The 19,538-nt window shown below is 34.4% G+C and overlaps 3 protein-coding genes across 5 annotated transcripts in view; 1 reads left to right on the forward strand and 2 right to left on the reverse strand.

Annotated features, from left to right (window-relative positions):
- Nucleotides 1–19,538, reverse strand: part of TTC33 (tetratricopeptide repeat domain 33) — a 236,696-nt gene that overhangs the window by 103,347 nt on the left and 113,811 nt on the right. The window lies entirely within an intron of this gene.
- Nucleotides 1–19,538, forward strand: part of C7 (complement C7) — a 289,650-nt gene that overhangs the window by 65,784 nt on the left and 204,328 nt on the right. The window lies entirely within an intron of this gene.
- PRKAA1 (protein kinase AMP-activated catalytic subunit alpha 1) overlaps nt 1–19,538 on the reverse strand; it is a 65,215-nt gene that overhangs the window by 33,803 nt on the left and 11,874 nt on the right. For all 3 annotated transcript variants that reach the window (XM_069096209.1, XM_069096210.1, XM_069096212.1), the window contains 4 exons: nt 17,999–18,092; nt 7,733–7,877; nt 2,980–3,067; nt 353–577 (listed from right to left, as the gene is read on the reverse strand). In XM_069096209.1, coding sequence (XP_068952310.1) covers nt 353–577; nt 2,980–3,067; nt 7,733–7,877; nt 17,999–18,092 — 552 coding nt within the window. The remainder of the gene's footprint in view (nt 1–352; nt 578–2,979; nt 3,068–7,732; nt 7,878–17,998; nt 18,093–19,538) is intronic.

Raw genomic sequence — 19,538 nt, forward strand, 5'->3', positions numbered from 1 at the left:
GGAAGGAAGCCTGGCTGTTTTCATAGCTGGGATGAGAGGCTTTCTTAATTTATACCTTCATGTACCAGGTGGTAGTGTGAAACCCCCAGAGATCTAATTCTCTGAATACTTAAGTGGATTGAGTCTTTAATTCCACTTCTTGTGTATTTGAACATTATAGTAGCATTTAACTATCAACATAAGATACTCTCCTCTACTCCAATTAAGAATTTTGGTAATAAAAATTATTTTTATCTCTTAAAAAAAGATAATGATAGCATTCAACACTAGTGGAATATAAACAATGCATTTAAAATTAGTTTGTATGAAGAACTTCTAAACCTGTTAAGGAAACAAAATGCTGCTTTTTTACCTGATGTCTTTGATTGTGGCTCTCTTCATGGGATCCACCTGCAGCATATGTTTCAGAAGGCTAATTACAGAAGGATTCAAGTACTGAGGGGTATAAAAGATCCCATCACATATCTTCTTAAAAAGGGTTGGCACATGATCATCATCAAATGGAAGGGTGCCACATAATAAAGCATAGAGAATAACACCACTGCTCCAAATATCTACCTCTGGACCTGCATACAACCTGGAAAAAACATGCCATTAAATAATATGGATTTTGGTATGTTTAATTATTGTCTAAAAGAGAATTAATCATAATTTTAAGTTTGCACTGTATGGAAAAAAATTATATTAGCCAGAAAATGGTCTTTGCAGGCACACCAAATAGAAGAATATAAGTACTATTAGCATTTTCAATCTTTAAAACAAAGAACATCAATATATAAATTTATAGACTGTTCAAATAATTTGGTTCTGTTCACATGATCACATTCTGACAAGCATCTTAAACCTGTGACAAATTATTACTAACAGCATTGTTTTCACTTTAAATTAGTGAATTGTGAGCACCGAAGTGCACCCTTCAACAAAAAAAATGTCATTAGAGATACATCATAAGTGGAGAATATGCTTTACTTTTTTTTTATTCATGATGACACTCCTGAACTTTTTATAGCCATACTCTCACTTAAGTTCATTTGTGACCAGACATAGAGTTCCAGGTCAAGCTGATCAAGATTAATAATAAGCACTCACATAGTGCTTTATGGTCTGTAAAGTACTTTACAAATATTATCTCATTTTATCTTCACAACCACCCTAGAAGGCAGGTGCCATTATCATTCCCATTTTACAGATTACAAGATTAATGGTATTGTTTGTGCTGAAGAAATAAAGAAAACCTAGCATATAGAGGGAATGACTAAGAATTTGGCTTCAGCAACATGATAATCTAATCATTTGAGCTAACTAGTCACAGACTAAGATCAACATAATATATCTTGTTATGAATATTACCTGATCCCTGACAGGGGTTTAATAAACATTTGCTTGAATTCATTATTATTAAATTATTAAAACCAGTTATTTTTACCAGTTTCTGTTTCATGCCTTTCTTCCCTCAGGAGCAATGCAATTAACATTGTGGAATGTTTTCTCTCTATTTAAACTGATAAATTTTAATTACTCCACTTATCAGAATGTTCTTTCATAAGTTAAAAGGTTTTTAAATGTTGCCAGTTGTAACTGCTATTCATTCTAAGCTTGGCAGAAAAAAACCTGTCCAAGGACAGAGAAAAAATTCCAGTAATATTCCATAGCACAGGTATATTCTATTTTTAATATGCTAAAGCCAATTATTTAATGCTAAATGTCCACTATGTTTAGGTCCTACCCACCCTTGCATTTCCAGAACATGGTTACGATATCACGAACTGTGACAGACAACAAACAACAGACAACGCAAATGAAAGCCAAAAAGAAAGTAGTCAGGGATTTTGCACATCATGTTGCTATAAAGAGGAGGTGATGAAGTAGGTTTAAAATTAGATGCACCTGCTTTATTCAAAGAAGGGCAGAAACACAAACACTGTTTCTCTGGACAAGTAGATAGGGATATAAATACTGTTCATGCAACTACTTTTCCTCAGTGATTTCTGAAGAAATCAAAACATTTCCACAACAATTTTGAAGAGCTTTAAACAACAAGAGGTTGTTTAAAAAATAAAAATATATTTTAGACAGGCTACTAAAAACTAATGGGAAAAAACTAATAAAAATAGTTTGGCTTTCAAATATTTAATTTAATGGGGTTGTTTTGCCTTCTAATCTGTCAAAACAATTCCATCTGCTAAGTGCAAACAAAGCAAGAATCCTGAACGATATTTAATGGGGATTGTGTTTTTAATGATGGGGTACCTATGGACTTAAAGTGGCAGTTATAGTTTCAGATGCTCATAGGACTTAGGGCTGGAAAGGACCTTAGAGATAATATAGTTTAACTCTGCCTTTTTACAGATAAGCAAATTGAGGTCCACAGAGGTGAAGTGATCAGTCCAAAGTTAAATGAAAGGACACTTTAACTGTCACAAGTTTTAATCAACACTTAAAGCAATTTCTCTATGAAGTACCATTTTCATAAAGTTTAGTTAATGTTCATAAGAATGCTTTGAACTTGAACTTCATTTTATTAGATTCCTATCATGACTAAGGAAAACTTTTCTAAAGCATTACATAGGTCTGCATTATTACACTCTTATGCCTTAATGTACTTTAAAAAATGTACCATTCCTTCATGTGTTTTAAGAACATTAAGCTTCTTTCATTAGGGAAAAAATGATGAAAACTAAAAAACATACTATATTTACATTAACAGAATTTTAGTTTGTATCTCAATGCATGTTACCATAAATGGGATTATTAAACTTATCAAACATCTTCTATAAAACCTTATTGTATCATAAAATAAGGTACATCTTACTATATATTGCTACATACAATATAACTAAAGAACATTTTGAGTTAACAGATTTGAAGTGAAAATTCTAACAACTGTCTTCTCCTTCACTGTTCGGAATATGACATTTGTAGACTAACAGAAGTCTAAAGGATAGGGCTGTAACGACAACAACAAAAAGGAAACACTACCTTCCTGAAATTACTTCTGGTGCAGCATAGTTGGGAGAGCCACAGCTTGTTCTTAAAAATTCGCCATCTGACATCATATTTGAAAGACCTGAAAGTGCACAAAAGCAGCTACTCAAGGATTTCCCAGTGGCACCAAATTGTTTTTAACAACTGAGGGTTTGCATTTAATGACTAAAGCTTCATCCTGTACTCTGCTTCAACAAAATCAGTTATCATCGCTACCATCCCCAAACATTTATTAAACATTTTAATCATTTCAACATGCAACAAGATAGTTTTACCTTGAATGTAAAGCTAGTATTTAAATAGTAGACATGTAAGCTATCGGGTTTTTTGGTAAACATGATACACTGTGTATGTAAAAAGTTTATCAATCAAGAAAAGACCAGAAAAAACAGGAATCTAGAAAAGCTGAATATAAGAATGGAAATTTAAATGTATCTATTAACCCTGTCCTAGGGTTAAGAAACTGTATAACCCTCTCGATGATGTCATCTGCTCCCATGCATCATCATCATTACCATCTCTATGATCCAGATCTATATATCAAGTCCCATATCACCAAAGGACAAGTACAACTACATGTATTATATAGGTCTCTCAAATTCAACATGTCCAAAACAGAATGGATTATTTCCCCCACAAACCTACCCCTCTTCTGAACTTCCTATTTCTGTTGGTAGCTCCACCACCCTTCAGGTCACAGTGGTCCATAATTTCAGTCATCCTGCACTCTTCACCTCATGTAGCCAATCACCAAGTCTGTCAATTCTACCTCCATAGTATCTTAAACTTGTCCTCTTCTCTCCCCCTACAAGGACAACATCCTGGTTCACTTTCTTATCACCTTTACCCTGTCTCTCCGCTCTAATCCACCTGCTATACAGCTCCAAAGTGGTAATGCAAAGCCACACATCTCACTACGACAGGCCCCTGCTCAATAAATTCCAGTGGTACTCTATTACCTCTCAGATCTGTTTGACATGTTTAAGTTCCTTCACAACTTGGCTCCAATCTACCTTTCCAGTATTCTCATGCATTACTTCGCCTTCCTGTCCTCTGAGGTCCAGCCAGACTGGGCTTCTTGCTGTTCTTCAGACATGATATATAATTTATGACTTCCTTGACTTTTCACAGGCTATCCTCATACCCAGAAGGTACTGCATCTTCACCTCAGTCTTCTATAATCCTGTTTCCTTTAACGCTTATTTCAAATTTCTGCATGAGGTCTAGTTACTATGCAGTCTTCACAATTTGTATTTTATTATAGTATCTATATCAGTGTTTTGTTTCCTTATTGACTATAAACTCCATGAGGACAAGGATTTTTTTCTTATCTAAATTTGGTATCGACCTCCTGCTATGGCTACTGTGCAATGCATATATTAAATGTTTTTTAGTCTTGATTTTTTTTAATTAATTGAGGCACAAGGAAATAAAGTAGTTTTCAGTTACACAACAGTACAGTGGTCCAAATTATAGGTATTAACCAAGGAAATCATTGGTAGGTTGTCAGACTCGGAGTGGAAGGGGTCCTTGGGGGTCATCTAATCTGAACAATACCAGAACATAAATAACATGCTCAACAAGTGATTATCCAGCTTTCACTTGTGAACCTTCTGTGAAGGGAACATGCTACTTTCCAAGCATATGTATTCCACTTCAGTTTAAACTTACATTGAACTTCAGTTCCTCAATAATTTCCCCCTATTACTTCTAGGAGGGGTGCATTCCAGGGCTAGGCAGAACAAATCCAACGGCTCTTCACCATGACAGCTCCTTCTCATACTTGAAGACAGTCATATTTCCCTTAGGTCTTCTCTTATCTAGATTCAACCCACCCTGGTTCCATGAACCAATCATGGTAAGGTAGGGCATACAGCCCCACAACCACGCTCATCGGGATACATTCTAACATGATGTCCACATGAAAATATGGCACCAAGAACTGAAACCTCTGGACTATCTGGCCCAGACAAACCTAAATAGTCAGCTCCAACACTCTGGACAACACCTGGTCATGTCACACTCTTGATAAAAAATCTTTACAGAGTTTTCTATTGCTTGCTAAATAAAGTCTGAACTTCTCTCTCTGGCATTCAAGGTTCTTCCACACACTTATTCCACTGTCTTTCCCACTTTATCTCATAGCATTCCCCTTCATTTACTCTACCCCAAATATAATCTGTGCTCTCTTTCTTAATGGCTCTTGCTCATGCTAATCCACCCTTCCTCCAGTTCAAAACTAAAGAAAATGCTTGAAGATTCTCTTGGACTTAAATGCTTTCTTCCATAAATTCAATTAACAGTAATAACATATTCTTTGCAATAAATATAATTCTCTCAAAAATAGTGACATGTATTTTGATCTATTATACCTTGCTATAACTATGACCTCCCTCTCTTCAAATTTCTGTAATTTTTCGTAATTTTATATGGTCAAAATTATTTCAAATACTATTCTTTTTATATGTTTCAAAGTTTTACATAATTTAGTCCCATTCAACAACCCTGCCACATTAGCTTTCTTCTATGTTTTCAATGAATAAAAACACAAAAAGAAAAAAAGGTTGCTTCCCTTCTCTTTTACCAATGGTGACCATTAAAAAAAAATACCACTTAATACTTGAATATCTGTTCATTAATATATACTCTCTGTACTTCCCATTTCCATAGCATCAAAGGATTCTCTCTCTCTCTCTCTCTCTCTCTCTCACACACACACACACACACACACACACACACACACACACACACAAAACACCCTTTCACTAATACTACCTTCTGTTTTATAAATACATTTTAAGTGCCTACTGTGTACAGTTCACTGTGAGAGGTAAATGCAAAACTAAGGGGAACACAGTCCTTATCTTCAAGACGTTTATACTCTAGGAGACAGATAAGACACCAAGACAGATACCTATAGTATACATAATAGGACACATTAAGTATTTAAAAGTTACAAAATAGAGGGCTCCATAGGAACTGAAGAGGAAGATTGTTACTAATAGTAAGAAATAAGGGGAGCTTCATAAAAGGGACAGCATTGAGTGGGGCTTTAAAGGATGAGTAGAAATTTAACAAGCAAAGAAAGCAGACATAGAAAACATCTGAGCACAGGCATGAGAGCAGTGAGTATTCAAAAGACCAAGTTATCATCTCCATGCTTTTTGTATTGACAAAACCCCAATTCCTCCCCTGCCCTAATGCCTAAAACACATTCTTTCTTCCTCATCTCTTAACTTCCTTAATCTTTCTTATTTCGAGGCTCAGATGTCAAATAATCCATAACTCTGCTAAAGGGGTTCTTTCCTCAATTTAGCTAAAACATGGAGGAAAATAAATATGAGCTAAAACTGGAAAAGTAGGGTGGTAATAGGATATGCAGTGAATGCCAGGCAAAGGAATCTGAACTTACTTGGGAGGTCACAGAGAAAATCTGAGTGGGAATGCTATGATCAAATGTATCTATAAGAAAATTATTTTGCTCACAAGATGAAGGATAGACTTCAGGGTGAGAGGAGGGAAGTAGAAACAGAAAGACTAATTAGGAGGCTACTATCACAGTCCAGACAGATGGTAATGAGAGTTTGTATAAGAGTAGTAACAGTGGGAATGGAGGAAGAGATGAATTCCAATGATGCTACAAAGATGGAATTGAGAAGCTAGAATACGTTAACAATAACACACTGGACATTGCATGTCTGTTGAATAATGCTACAAATTATTTTAAGTGGGAATACAGTACACTGGAATATATGTAAGTTACCTGAAGAAAACAGCAGTGTACAGTTATTTTTTAAATATGAGCACTGTAGCTCATTTATGCAATTTATTTAAAAAATTAAACTTTTATTTCTGTAGGGATGAAAGATATTAAAAGAAAATATCCAGCAGAAATATCATGGTAGAAGATGATGTTACAAAAATATACCATTCACTGTTCCATCTATTTAGCATTCACTTTTTAAAAAACTTTTAAATAAAGTCACATTAGTACCCCAAAAGATAACAGCACAAAATATATTTTGAAATGTATTTAATACAACAAATTGTCTAAATTGATGCATACTGAGAGTCCCAAAAATCTTGGTGCAGTTTTAAGCTTAAATAGTTTTAATAGCTTAAAATTGCACTAAGACTTTTGGGACACCCTGTATAACTGTTTACTGCAAAAAAAGTTAAAATAAGAAATTACTGGACTAAAAAATAGTTAAGAAGTTTATTAAGCAAATATTTCTAATCAAGCACTGTACAAGAATGTCAAAACAAGCTGGGTTATTTCCTCTGCTATCTGTATCAAGAATGAGAAAATTCCTATAATTAAGCAGGAAAATTACTTATTTAAAAGGTTATATGAGACAAATAAATAACTGAACATCCGATAACAGAGTACATTGTCTAAAAGATTCCTCAAACAGCATAAAATGGAAAAAACAGGACCTGAATATTAATGAAATATAATTATCTTACAACCTTTGTATTTTTTGCAAATATAATTTCATAGAAATCCCTGATAAACTACTGTCATACAATCTATTGTAATAATATTCAATCTAAGTTTTTAAGGGTTATAAAACTGAACAGTAAGAGTGAAAACTCCTTTGACTTCTCTCTGTCTTAATTGGCTGATAAGTGAAGAACCAGAGTATGGTCTTGAATGACAAGTACCATACTTTATATGACTAAAAGTAATCTAAGATAGCATAAATAAATAACAGAATTGACATTTTAAATTTTAAAACATTCTTACCAAAATCAGCTATCTTTGCATTCATGTGTGCATCAAGCAGTACATTTTCAGGTTTCAAGTCTCTATGGACAACCATATGCCTGTGACAATAATCCACACCGGAAAGGATTTGTTGAAATAAACGCCGACTCTCTTTCTCATCCAGCTAAAGAAAAGGAGAAAAGCATTTTAAGGGATCCCTTCTGAAAGAAAACTATCAAGCAATATGAATCCTTCCACATATACTTCCCATTAGGAGGCACATGAATAATTTCGATTAAACTCAACAAACATTTATTATTAAACACCTATAATACAGGCAATGTTAGGGATAAAAAGATTAAAAATGACATTGTCTCCGCCCTCTGTGAGCCTACAGGAGAGAGCAAATAACAGCTTCCATTCATGATTCATAAATTTATAAATTTATTTCCTCACAACAACCCTATGAGGTTGGCAATCTAAGTATTTGACATTCATTCCAGCAGCCACAGGTGCTAAATTTCCATGTGAATAAAAGTACACATACATCGTCACACTCCCTATAGCAGCTCTTCCAAAACTCTTCCCCTCAAATCCCTAATACTATATACTCACATTCTTCTCTCCAATAGATAACTTTGCCTCTTATTTTACAGAAGACTGAGTTATCATCATCATTCCTCTCCTCCCCAAAGCCTAGAACTCATTCCTTTCTTCATCTCTTAACTTTCAGAATCTTTCTCTCACTTCAAGGCTCAGATGCCAAGTAATCCATGACTCTCTCCAAAATTTCCTGGAGCTTTTTGGCTAGATCTCCTTTGACTGACTATTCCCTACCTTGGTCTATCTGTGTACATGACACATCTTCCTAATAGAATGGAATACCTTAAAGGCACAGGGCTGTCATTTTATCTTTGTACTTCTTGCACTTCATACATTGTCCTTTTCATGGCAGAAACTTAATGTGTCTAATTCTTTAAAAAAAAAGTGTCTATATTTTGTTTTTATACAACTTTCATTTCCAAATGCCTCTCTCCACTTCCACAAGCCCTTGTAACAATTTTAGAGAAACAAAAATACAATTTAGCAAAACCAATTGTGTTTATTTCATTCAACTATACAGTCACAATTACTAAATTTCTCCAGCTCAAAAAAAAAGAAATATGCTATGACAATACATGTGCTATAAAGAAAAATGTAATTAGGATGTTTTTGTTTCAAGATATAATAATTTGAAAAAATAGTACTATGGCATCACTATATGAATTATCAAGGCATCAAAAAATTTTTTCTGACCCTGTCACTGATATACCTTTAGAGTATTACTAAATGTTTGTGTCTTCACTTGTTTATAAAATAGTAATAATGCTTAATTAACTTCATCATCTTCAAAGTCATGAGTTAATAAAACTGCTTTGAAATTGTCAAAGAAAAAGTATTATAAGCCCAAAATAAAAGTATAAATATATAGGGAGTAGTTCTCCATGATCGTATTTGGTGGTGGGATTGGTACAAAACAACATAACTAAACAAAGCTCATGTCTCCAAGTAATTTATTGAACTTGCCTACATGTCTGAGATCAGCATTAATTTGTAGTAAGCAATAAGAAAGGATGATTGTATTTATTTTACTAATGAAAAGTAAATACAAATAGTAAGTAAAACGTTACTTCTTAATTCTTCAAAGGAAGCAGCAAGCTGAGAGAAAGAATTTTGTGGGAAAAAAAAGAATTTTGCAAATCTGGGAAAATGTCTATTACCTCTCTGTAACATTGACCCTATGGCCAAAATATTCACATAAACACCAGATCCTTCTGGATCTCAGTGAACTCTTATTTGGTTAAAATTTTTAATCTCAAAATTGAGACCAAGACAAATACAATTAATAGGGCAAAATCATAAGACATGGATTACCTACAAAAGTGAAAAACTATACTGTTCACAAAAAACAAACACCCCCCCCCCAAAAAAAACAAAAAATACCACAAATATACAAAACCACCAAGGAAAAAAACTTTGTAGATGTGATTTATTATATTACTTGAGAAAGTACTCCTTTTTATATAAGAACTACTAAGAAAATTGATAAGTAGTTTGGGAGAAATATCACACTACATATATCAATAAGTTCCAAATGGATATGAGATCCAAATATAAAAGTTCTTTTTTTGTTGTTGTTTTTAAACTCAGGCGAGTGGAAAGAGCTATTTTTCAAAACTATGGTTAGTAGGAGAATTCTTAAAAACAAGAGACAGATGATACATAAAAAATAAAATGTACAATTCCAATTTCCTGAAATTAAAAAAAATTGCACAAACAAAATCAATGAAGCTAGGATAAAAAGGGAAACTGTCAAGTAGGAAAAAAATAGAATGTTGTGGACAGTTATCAAAAGAAAAACTGAAAACTATGAGCACCTACACAAAAGATTTTTCTAAATCACTTACAAGATTAATTAAAATTAAAACAACTCTGGGTTTTCACCTCACACCAAGCAAATTGGCAAAGATGACAAAAGATTAAAATAGTCAATGTTGGAAGGGCTGCAAGAAGACAAGCACAATGACATACCACTGGAGTTATAAACTGTTCTTCCCATTCTGGCAAACAATCTGAATTTATGTGGGTGAAAAAAGCAACTAAAATACCCTCTGACTCAGAGATCCAACTGCTAGGTACATATTCTCCATCGAGGTAAAGACAGAAAACTCCCATTTATACAAAAATATCCACAGAACCATTCTTTGTGATAACAAAAAATGGAAACAAAGTGGATTCCCATCAACTGGGAAATGGCTAAACAAACTGTGGTATATAAATGTAATGGAATATTACTGTGCCAAAAGAAGAAATCCAGAGCAACATTAGGAGAATGACATATGGTGAATTAAACAGAAGAAAATAACATGCACAAGGACAACAACATAAATGGAAAAAAACAAAATTAAATTGAAAACTGTATAATTAGAATGACCAAGTATGCACCAAAAGAGAAGAGAAAATATACCTCTCTCTTTCCAGTGAAGAGACTGGAGAATATCAATGTGGAATGTTTTATATATTGTCTTGTGTAGAGTTGATCTTATTAAACTGGTTTGTTGTTGTTTTTTAATCTTTGTTATAAAGGGAGGTTTGTAACAAAGGAAATGAAAGAGAGGTATATTCAGAAATGAATGCAATGTAAAAAAAAAAGGAAGCAATAATATTTTTTTAAAGTAACCATATTAGAATACTGAATAACTAGGAGTCTAGAGTTCATAAATCCATTATACTTTTGAAGAAAAATAAAAAGAATGAATACAAACTTAAAAGGCAATTGAAATGGTACTTTTATTACACTATGGAAACATTTCTTGTTGCAGTTTAATTGCATTATCTATTGTTCCTATTATACCTCAATGCAAAAGCAGTCCTGAATCAACTTATTAAAGAAGGATACTTATACCATGTTACAGGGGTGCTGATGTGAACTATGGACTAAAATCTGTAATTGGGGGTGGGGGAGGTTGCAAAAATTTTTAAAGGCTTAAAGTTTTTTGTCTTCTGACTTCATTTTATTAGCATGACTACTATTTAGTGGCATACTTTCCACTGACAAAAGCATATGGAATGAGAAATGCTGTCACACATGGTCAGTACCATCAATTTGTTTTAACTGTACTTGTTGGTTACAAGAGAAGGTTCTACTGGGGGGAGGGATTGGAAAATCACAGCATTATTGATATTTTTAAAGCATGAACAAAACCATGGTTTTTTAAAGATGCTCTATAGAAATATTTAGATTTTAAAATTTCTTATTTGTATTGGAAAGTGACATTACTAACTCAGAAAACAAGTAATTGTTTTAAGAGGACCAGAAAAAGTAATGACGATAGTGACTATATCCTTTATTATACATATATTCTTTCTTTCTAATCTAAATGCAGAAAATGTTAAATACATACTATAAAACATGGTCACTATATTTTCTGTGTTTACTAAAAAAAAAATCTTTATAGAATAACTCATGCCATCAAAATCTTAATGGAAATTTTAGTGTTCATTAATATTTTTCTTCTCATCTATTCACATTTCCTGCTTACCAATATCTCCCCACAAATTTATGTGTGACAGATACTGACTGTTGGATCATATCTGTTGCTATGAAGCCCCATTTAATAAGCTATTAACCTGCCTTCCAGGGGATTTACACATATTCTCTTCTTAAATAGGTCAATGTGTTAAATATTCTAAATATAAACTTTAGCATCTTAAATTGTATGGTTTGAAAACAACAATAATAAACTAAGAAGTCATTTTGAAAAAGAAAAAAATTAAGAATTATGATTTCCTTTCCCTAAAAGGGCTGTCAATCAGTAATATTACATTCTAAGAAATGAAAAATTGCCCATTCATTTTAAAATATCCATGTAAAAAGCTTTCCTAATGCAAAGGCAGGAAGATTAAAGAACTCCTCAGGGGGAACTAATTGAAAAAAAAAAAACCCTACTAAAAATGGATATTATGTCTTCTCTGTATGACATAAGTATGGTACAGTAGAAAAGATTGTAAATGTAAGCTTAGAAAAGGAAAAGCAAAAGAAACATGCAGTTCAATAAACATTTAATAAACACCTACGGGGTGGCTAGGTGGCACAGTGAATAGAGAACCGACCCTAGAGTCAGGACGACCCGAGTTCGGATCCGGCCTCAGACACTTAACACAAAAACTAGCTGTGTGACCTTGGGCAAGTCACTTAACCCCAACTGCCTTCCAAAAAGCAAAAAAAAAAATTAGTATTAAAAAAAAATAAACATGTACTACAAACTATATACAGAGCAAGGCAGTAAGGAAGCAAAGATAAAATCAGACACATTGTCTGATAACTACTGAATGCTGGTCCCAGGCAAGTTACCTAAACTCTTCATGTCTCAATTTTCTCAACTGAAACATAGAATGAAACCTACTTGACAGAGTACCATAAAGATTAAATGACAAAAGAAGCACAAAAGCAACTCTTAAAATTATGAAAACAAGGGGCAGCTAGGTGGTGCAGTTAGTAAAAGTGCCAGCCCCGGAGTCAGGAGGACCTGAGTTTGGTCCCGGCCTCAGACACTTAACACCCACACAAAAAACTAGCCATGTAACCTTGGGCAAGTTACTTAACTCCAATTGCCCTCCAAAAGGCAAAAAAAAAAAAATTATGAAAACAAAATTTAAAAAATCTTTTTACTTTATATTTTTGTTTTCACTTCCGAAATAATCTTTCCCCATACTAACCTAGAGAGCTAGCCCCTAAAATAATTGTTTTTAAAGATATAAAGGATAAAAACAGAAAAGGAAAATAAAATGCTGATTTTCAAAAAGAAAAATTGTTATCTATGATAACCAAAAAGTCAAAGGTTTTTCATTATTTTTTATTTTAAAAACCAAACAAACCAAAATGTGTGTTGCAAATAGATACAGTAAACAAATGGAATAAAAAGGCAGAGTAAAAAAGGGAAAATCTAAATGTGTGTGAAAACAAATACATAGAAATACACAAATGTGTGTGCTTTACTGACTTGTATCTGAGGTTACTTAAGACACCTGTCAAAGTTGCTGAAGTTATATTTCTGAAAATTAGCATAGCATTAGGAAGGTACCTGAAGAATGCAGTGAATCACTGTGTTTTCTCTAATTCCAAAAATTTCTATCAATGAAACTACAAACTTGAAAGTTATAACCTCGATATCCATAAATAAAATATAACTAACAGATGCTGAGAAATGGAGCACTTGGATGCTGGTATATAGTAGACACAATAATTTCTACTATCTGACCTAGCAAGTAAAAAGGAAATAGATATAATTGAATAACAAAATTAGTTAAATATGCTAGTATGCACAACTGTCAAACTCTGAATCAAGTATAGTGACTTATGTCAAATGCCTAGTCTCATCACTTGGCCAAAACAGTGAAAAAAAAAGACTTCGTTGGGAGACTAAGGTCCTGAAGACATAGTCCAGGGGTGGGGAACCTACAGCCTCAATGCCATATATGGTTCTTCCAGATCTTCAAGTGCAGTCCTTTGACTGAATCCAAACTTCAGAGAATAAATCCCCTTAATAAAAGGATTTGTTCTATAAAACTTGGACTCAGTCAAAAGGCTGCACCCAAGGACCTAGAAGGTCACGTGTAGCCTTGAGGGTGCAGGTTCCCCACCCCTGGATAGTCTAAATTCTATCACTTACTATCTTTATTGACACTGGTCAAATCTCTGTTTAGCTTCCTCTTATAACAAATGCAGATAATACCTACCTTTTTTCATTATTGCAAAGATACGAAAGAAGATAGAATTTAGTTCAATTCATTAAACATTTGTAAAATGCATACTTTGAGCCAAGCATTGGGGATTCAAAAATAAAACAATCCTTGACTACAAATTTACCGCATGCATGCACACACACACGATATTAGATTAAACTCAATTTCACCATGTGTAAAATGGAGATAATATTTATGCTACATAATTTATAAGGTTGTTTTAAAGATCAAAATAAGTATTTTATAACCAAAAACACTGAATAAATGCTTGCTTCATTATAAAAACAGAAAGAGGATAGACAGAATTACAATTCTACAAGTGAAATAAACACAGAAAAATGGAAAAGTTCTCAAGAATGAAATTTTGATGAAATATTCTTAATGAGGAAAAAAGAGGAAGCTGTCTAAAGAAATCAGTATATCTACAGAGGGAATTCAGAGGCTGTTTTTTAATGCCATTGACTCCTTTCTTAGAATGTTTCCCTGACTATCTTCATAATTAAAGGAAATGGTAAATTTCAGTTAGATGTTAATGAAAATAAAGATTTCATTTTTTTCCCCATTCAAGTTAATGCCCTCCCTGAAATTAATCCAGACGTGGCAGAGTCCAAGGTAAAAAAAAAAAGTCTGGATATAGACCAACTTAGGTTTGGGGAAAAAAAAAGAGCTAACCAAGGCAAATTTCAAATTCCCAAGAAAGGAGGGGGTCAGAGGAGATAGAGGGAGAGGAAATTAAGGAAGGAGGAAGTAAGGGGGGGGGCGGGGAAGAGACAGACAGAAAGACAAATAAATGTATCAACTCTGAAAAGTATAAGGCACTATGCAAATATCAAGTATTAGACATAATTCTTGACTTTGTTGTTTCAGTCATGTCCAACTCTTCGTGAACCTACTTGAGGTTTTCTTGGCAGAGATACTTGAGTAGTTTGCCATTCCCTTCTACAGATTATTTTACAGATGAAGAAACTAAGGCAAACAGGGTTAAGCGACTTGCCCAGGATCACACGGATATTAAGTGTCTGAAGCCAATTTGAACTCAGATCTTTCTGACTCCAGGCCTGGCCCTCTACCCACTGCACACCTAATTGACCAATTACTGACTAGTTTTCTTCAGTCTGAAAGGAGGCTGTGGGGGCAGCCAGGTCCAGCGAATAAGAGCACCGGCTCCAGTGTTGAGAAGACCTGGAGATCGAATCCCGGGCTCAGACACTTAGCACCACACCCAAAAATAACTGGCTGTGTAGCCTTGAGCAAGTTACTTCACCCCAATTGCTTAGGGGCGGCCAGGTGGCTCAGTGAGTAAGAGCACCGGCTCCAGTGTCGGGATGACCTGAGGATCAAATCTGGGCTCAGATACTTAGCACCACACCCAAAAATAACTGGCTGTGTAGCCTTGAGCAAGTTACTTAACCCCGACTGCTTTTAAAAAAAAAAAAAAAGAAAGGAGGCTGTGGTATAGTGGAAAGAATACTAATGTAGTCTACTATAGCCCAGTGATTTTAACTCTGATTTCTAACAAAATTCTAGAATATATAATTGATGAGATAGTGAACATCCAAAAAAGAAAATGTTGATCACAAAGGGGTTCTTCAAGTACAGGTTATCTAAACTTGACTTCATTTATTTTTTCTGATAGTGTTACTAGACTGGTAGATTTGAGGAATGCTAAAGATATATTTTACCTAGATTTTAGCAAAGCATTTGATGGTCACTCATTCTATTCTTTCAAGCAAATTGGAGGAGAGATACAGACTAGATGATAATACAATTAGGTGGTTTGACCAACCAAAGAGTTGTCATAATTGGCTCATTATCAACTTGGAAGCAAATCTTCAGAGCAACATGTCCCAAGGATATGTTCTAGGCCCCTTACTATTTAATTTTTTAATCAATAACTTAGATAACTGCCAATATAGATAACACATTATCAAAACTGCAGATAACACAAAGTTAGGAGAGTGAGCCAAAATAATGCAGAAGTGTCAGGATTCAAGATTTCAATAGATCAGAATGTAGGGCTGACTCTATTAAGTTATGATAAACATAAAAACTTACTTGGGTCCAAAAAAGTTTACTTCAAAAATATAAACTATAGAAGGTATGGTTAGACAACAGTTTGTCTTAAATCTAGGAGGTTTAGTGGAATTAAAGTTCAATGAGTCAACAGTGTAATACAGCAATCAAAAAAGCTATGTTATCTGAGACTGAATTAACAGACTACCTAAGACTAAGCACGAATCCTATCGTTCTGTGCTATAATCAGGCAAGATTTGGATTATGTTTCATTCTGGGTGCCACATTTTAGAAGTATAATAAACTGGAAAGTAACCAAAGAAGGGCAACCGGATGGTGACAGGTCTCAAGATTATGCATATGAGGAGTGGCTGAAGGAACTCTAAATGTGTTTAGCTTGCAGAAGAGATTTAGAAGAGGAAAGGTAATTGTTTTTAGGTACACTAAAGACAATTACCAAGAAGAGATTTAATTTGCTTGGTTCCAGAGGGAAAACTAGGTATAAGTTACAAAAAGCCAAATAAAGATTTAAAGCAGCAATCAGAGCTCATTTTACAGATGAGGAAACTGAGGCAAATAGGGATAAGTGACTTGCCCAGGTTACAAGCAAGTAAGTGTCCGAGACTGGATTTGAACTCATGTCTTCCTGACTCCAGGCCCAGGGCTCTATTCACACTGAGTCACTAAGCTGCAAAAAATGGAAGGGAAATTTCCTAAAGCTCAAAATACAAACTATGAAATATTTACAAGTTCCTCTGGGAGAAGGATGACTATAAACACCAAGGAAAGAAAGAATCCATGAAAAAAACAACAACTTCTTGCTTATCAACACAGCTTCATAAGAAGTTAGAAGTAGTAGACAGAATAATATGGCATGGGAATGGCAATATTTTTTGACCTCCAGAACTTGCTGACATTTTTACTGCCTTAAATTAAATATTTTAAATCACCTTTGATAGGAAGTATCTATTTCAAATTCTTTCAAAAGCATAACACTGACTCAGAAGCAAAAATTTTAAAGCATAGTTCTAAAATTGTCTATTTAAGTTGGTTATTTTCTATGAAAGATTATCTATTCAATATTTACCTGCTATATTGTGTATATGGAAGACTTATGCTTTACTATAAGCCATTTAATTCTCAGAGCCATTTAATTCTCAATACTTAATTTTCTGCCTCGCATGGTACCACACCCAAACAACTACTGTAGACTAACTCCACTCCCCCAAATCTACTGATGCAAATAAGACCTGGAAACAAATCTGAAACAAAACACGTAAAACAAGTATTAATAAAATGAATCAAACTGGGTTAGCTGAGAACAAAACAGGCAGAGGTGTGGGAAGCACACTGGACTAGGAATCAAGGACCTGCATTTTAATTTTAGTTTTATTGCTACATGTGTGATTTTAGGCAAATTACTTAACACCTTTCTTTATCTATTAAATTCAATTAGATAAAATGATTTCTGGAGTCCCTCACAATTCTAAAACTCTATGATTCTAAATCTTACCTCTATCATAAAGCCTGTTCTAACTATTGTAGGCCATCTGATTTCTTCTTTCTCAGTCCTATCTGTAGTAAACTGGAAAAAAGCACAGCACTGGGAGTTAGCCCCTAGCACAAGTGTAGGAAGGAGGAAATGGAGAAGAGAAGAAGAGGAAGAGAAAACGGACTGGACCATTTGGGCCAAATGATCATAGCACTTGAATTAAATCAACGTATGCAAAAAACAGACAAAAAAACAACCCTTTTCCAAACGACACTTTTATACTTCTTTTTTTTTTTTTTATTTTTGGAGGGGAGAGGGCAAGGTAATTGGGGTTACTTGCCCAACGTCACAAGACTAATAAGTGAGTCAAGTGTATGAGGCCAGATTTGAACTCAGGTCCTCCTGACTCCAGGGCTGGTGCTCTATTCACTGTGCCACCTAGCAGCCCCAACTTTTATACTTCTAAGGCATAATTACAAAGCACGTTGCTGTGGTATGAAATTAGAATCACTTACCCTTCCATTTTTACAGATATAATCAAATAGCTCTCCCCCAGAGACATATTCCATCACCATGAAAATGTCAGATGGTGTACTAATGACCTGGTACCTGGTGAGAGAAATAATTACCCAGTTAAATTCAAAGTGAATAGTAGCAAATTAAAGTTTCACAAAAAGTTCAAAATAGATTTCAAAATGTTTAACAATATAATGTAATGGTATCTTTTAGTAATTAATGTTATCAGTTACCCCTAAAATATACTTTTTAAAATCTGTGAACACATTTACATAATGTTCCATGGTGAAAATATTACATAATTTCTTAAGCATCACTCTGTGGCAGGTACAGGGTTGGGTAATGGAGATACAAAGACAAAAGTAAAGCAGTCTCTAAACTCAAAGAGCTTACAATCTAGCTTGGAGAATTTGTTTCAGTGGAACTGATATATTAGGGAACATTTTGAGCATTTGTGGATCTCAGGTTAGCTTCTGCATAATTTCTTTTGCAGGAAACAATGACATAGTCAGAAAATCACATCATTTCACAATAACTCATGAGCTGTAACTCTTCCAACACCCACTTCCACAACAAAACTTCAAGTCTTTATAAAGTGTCATTATGTATATTTGGTAGATAGACCAGTAGGCCTGGTCTACCCTACCTCTATTTTCTTCCTTCAGGTCTTCTAGGTCCAACTTGTTCCAGGGGCAGGCAGAATAGTAGCCAGACAGGGCCACTATTACAGCATTTATGTATTTCTTAACCATTTATCATGTATAAAGCTGTGCTACCTTTTTTCATAAAGTTACTATCTTTTTTTTTTTAAGCATCACTGACAAAATTTTTGAGTATTAAACCCCAACCTCCATTTTCCCCATCAACTGTAGTTGCCAATGTGTTATACTCCATACAGCAGTGCTTTGGGGAAGCTAGCTGTGTAAACATACACAAATTTTAAACAAGGTGATTTAGAGAGGAAAGGATCAGAAACTAGGGTGGGGTGTTCCAGGAAAGGTTCCATGAGGAAAATGACAGTGCAGATGAATCTGAAAGTTTCAAAGCCAGGGTTCTGAGAGACAGAGGCAAGGAGGGGATGCATTTCAGACATGTGAGACAACTAGTACAAAAGCACGCGACCAGAACATGGTGTGGTCTTTGGTTTGGGGACACTGCATGAGGCACATTTCAGATGCCCTTGGTTCAACTCCCAGCTCCTTCAGTTCTTTATTAACTGCATCTCTTTGAGGTCTCTAAGCTTTAGTCTCCACATTGGTAAAAGGAGTCTGATCCATGCCCTGCTCTCCTCAGAAATTTATATTAAAGTGCTTTGTGCACAGAAAAAGTATTACAGAAATGTAAAATGTTATTAATAAATGAAAAACAAAAACAAAAAAGAGGGAATTTTAACCATCTTTCTTACTTTTTTTTTTAAGCAATTGGGGTTAAGTAACTTGCTCAAAGTTACACAGCCAGTTATTTCTGGGTGTGGTGCTAAGTGTCGGAGACCGGATTCAATCCCCAGGTCATCCTGACACTGGAGCCGGTGCTCTTACT

The sequence above is a fragment of the Petaurus breviceps genome, unplaced genomic scaffold (genome assembly GCF_028583685.1).
Source record: "Petaurus breviceps papuanus isolate PSGF00001 unplaced genomic scaffold, PetGlider_PUasm1.0 229, whole genome shotgun sequence".
Taxonomy (NCBI): Eukaryota; Metazoa; Chordata; class Mammalia; order Diprotodontia; family Petauridae; genus Petaurus; species Petaurus breviceps.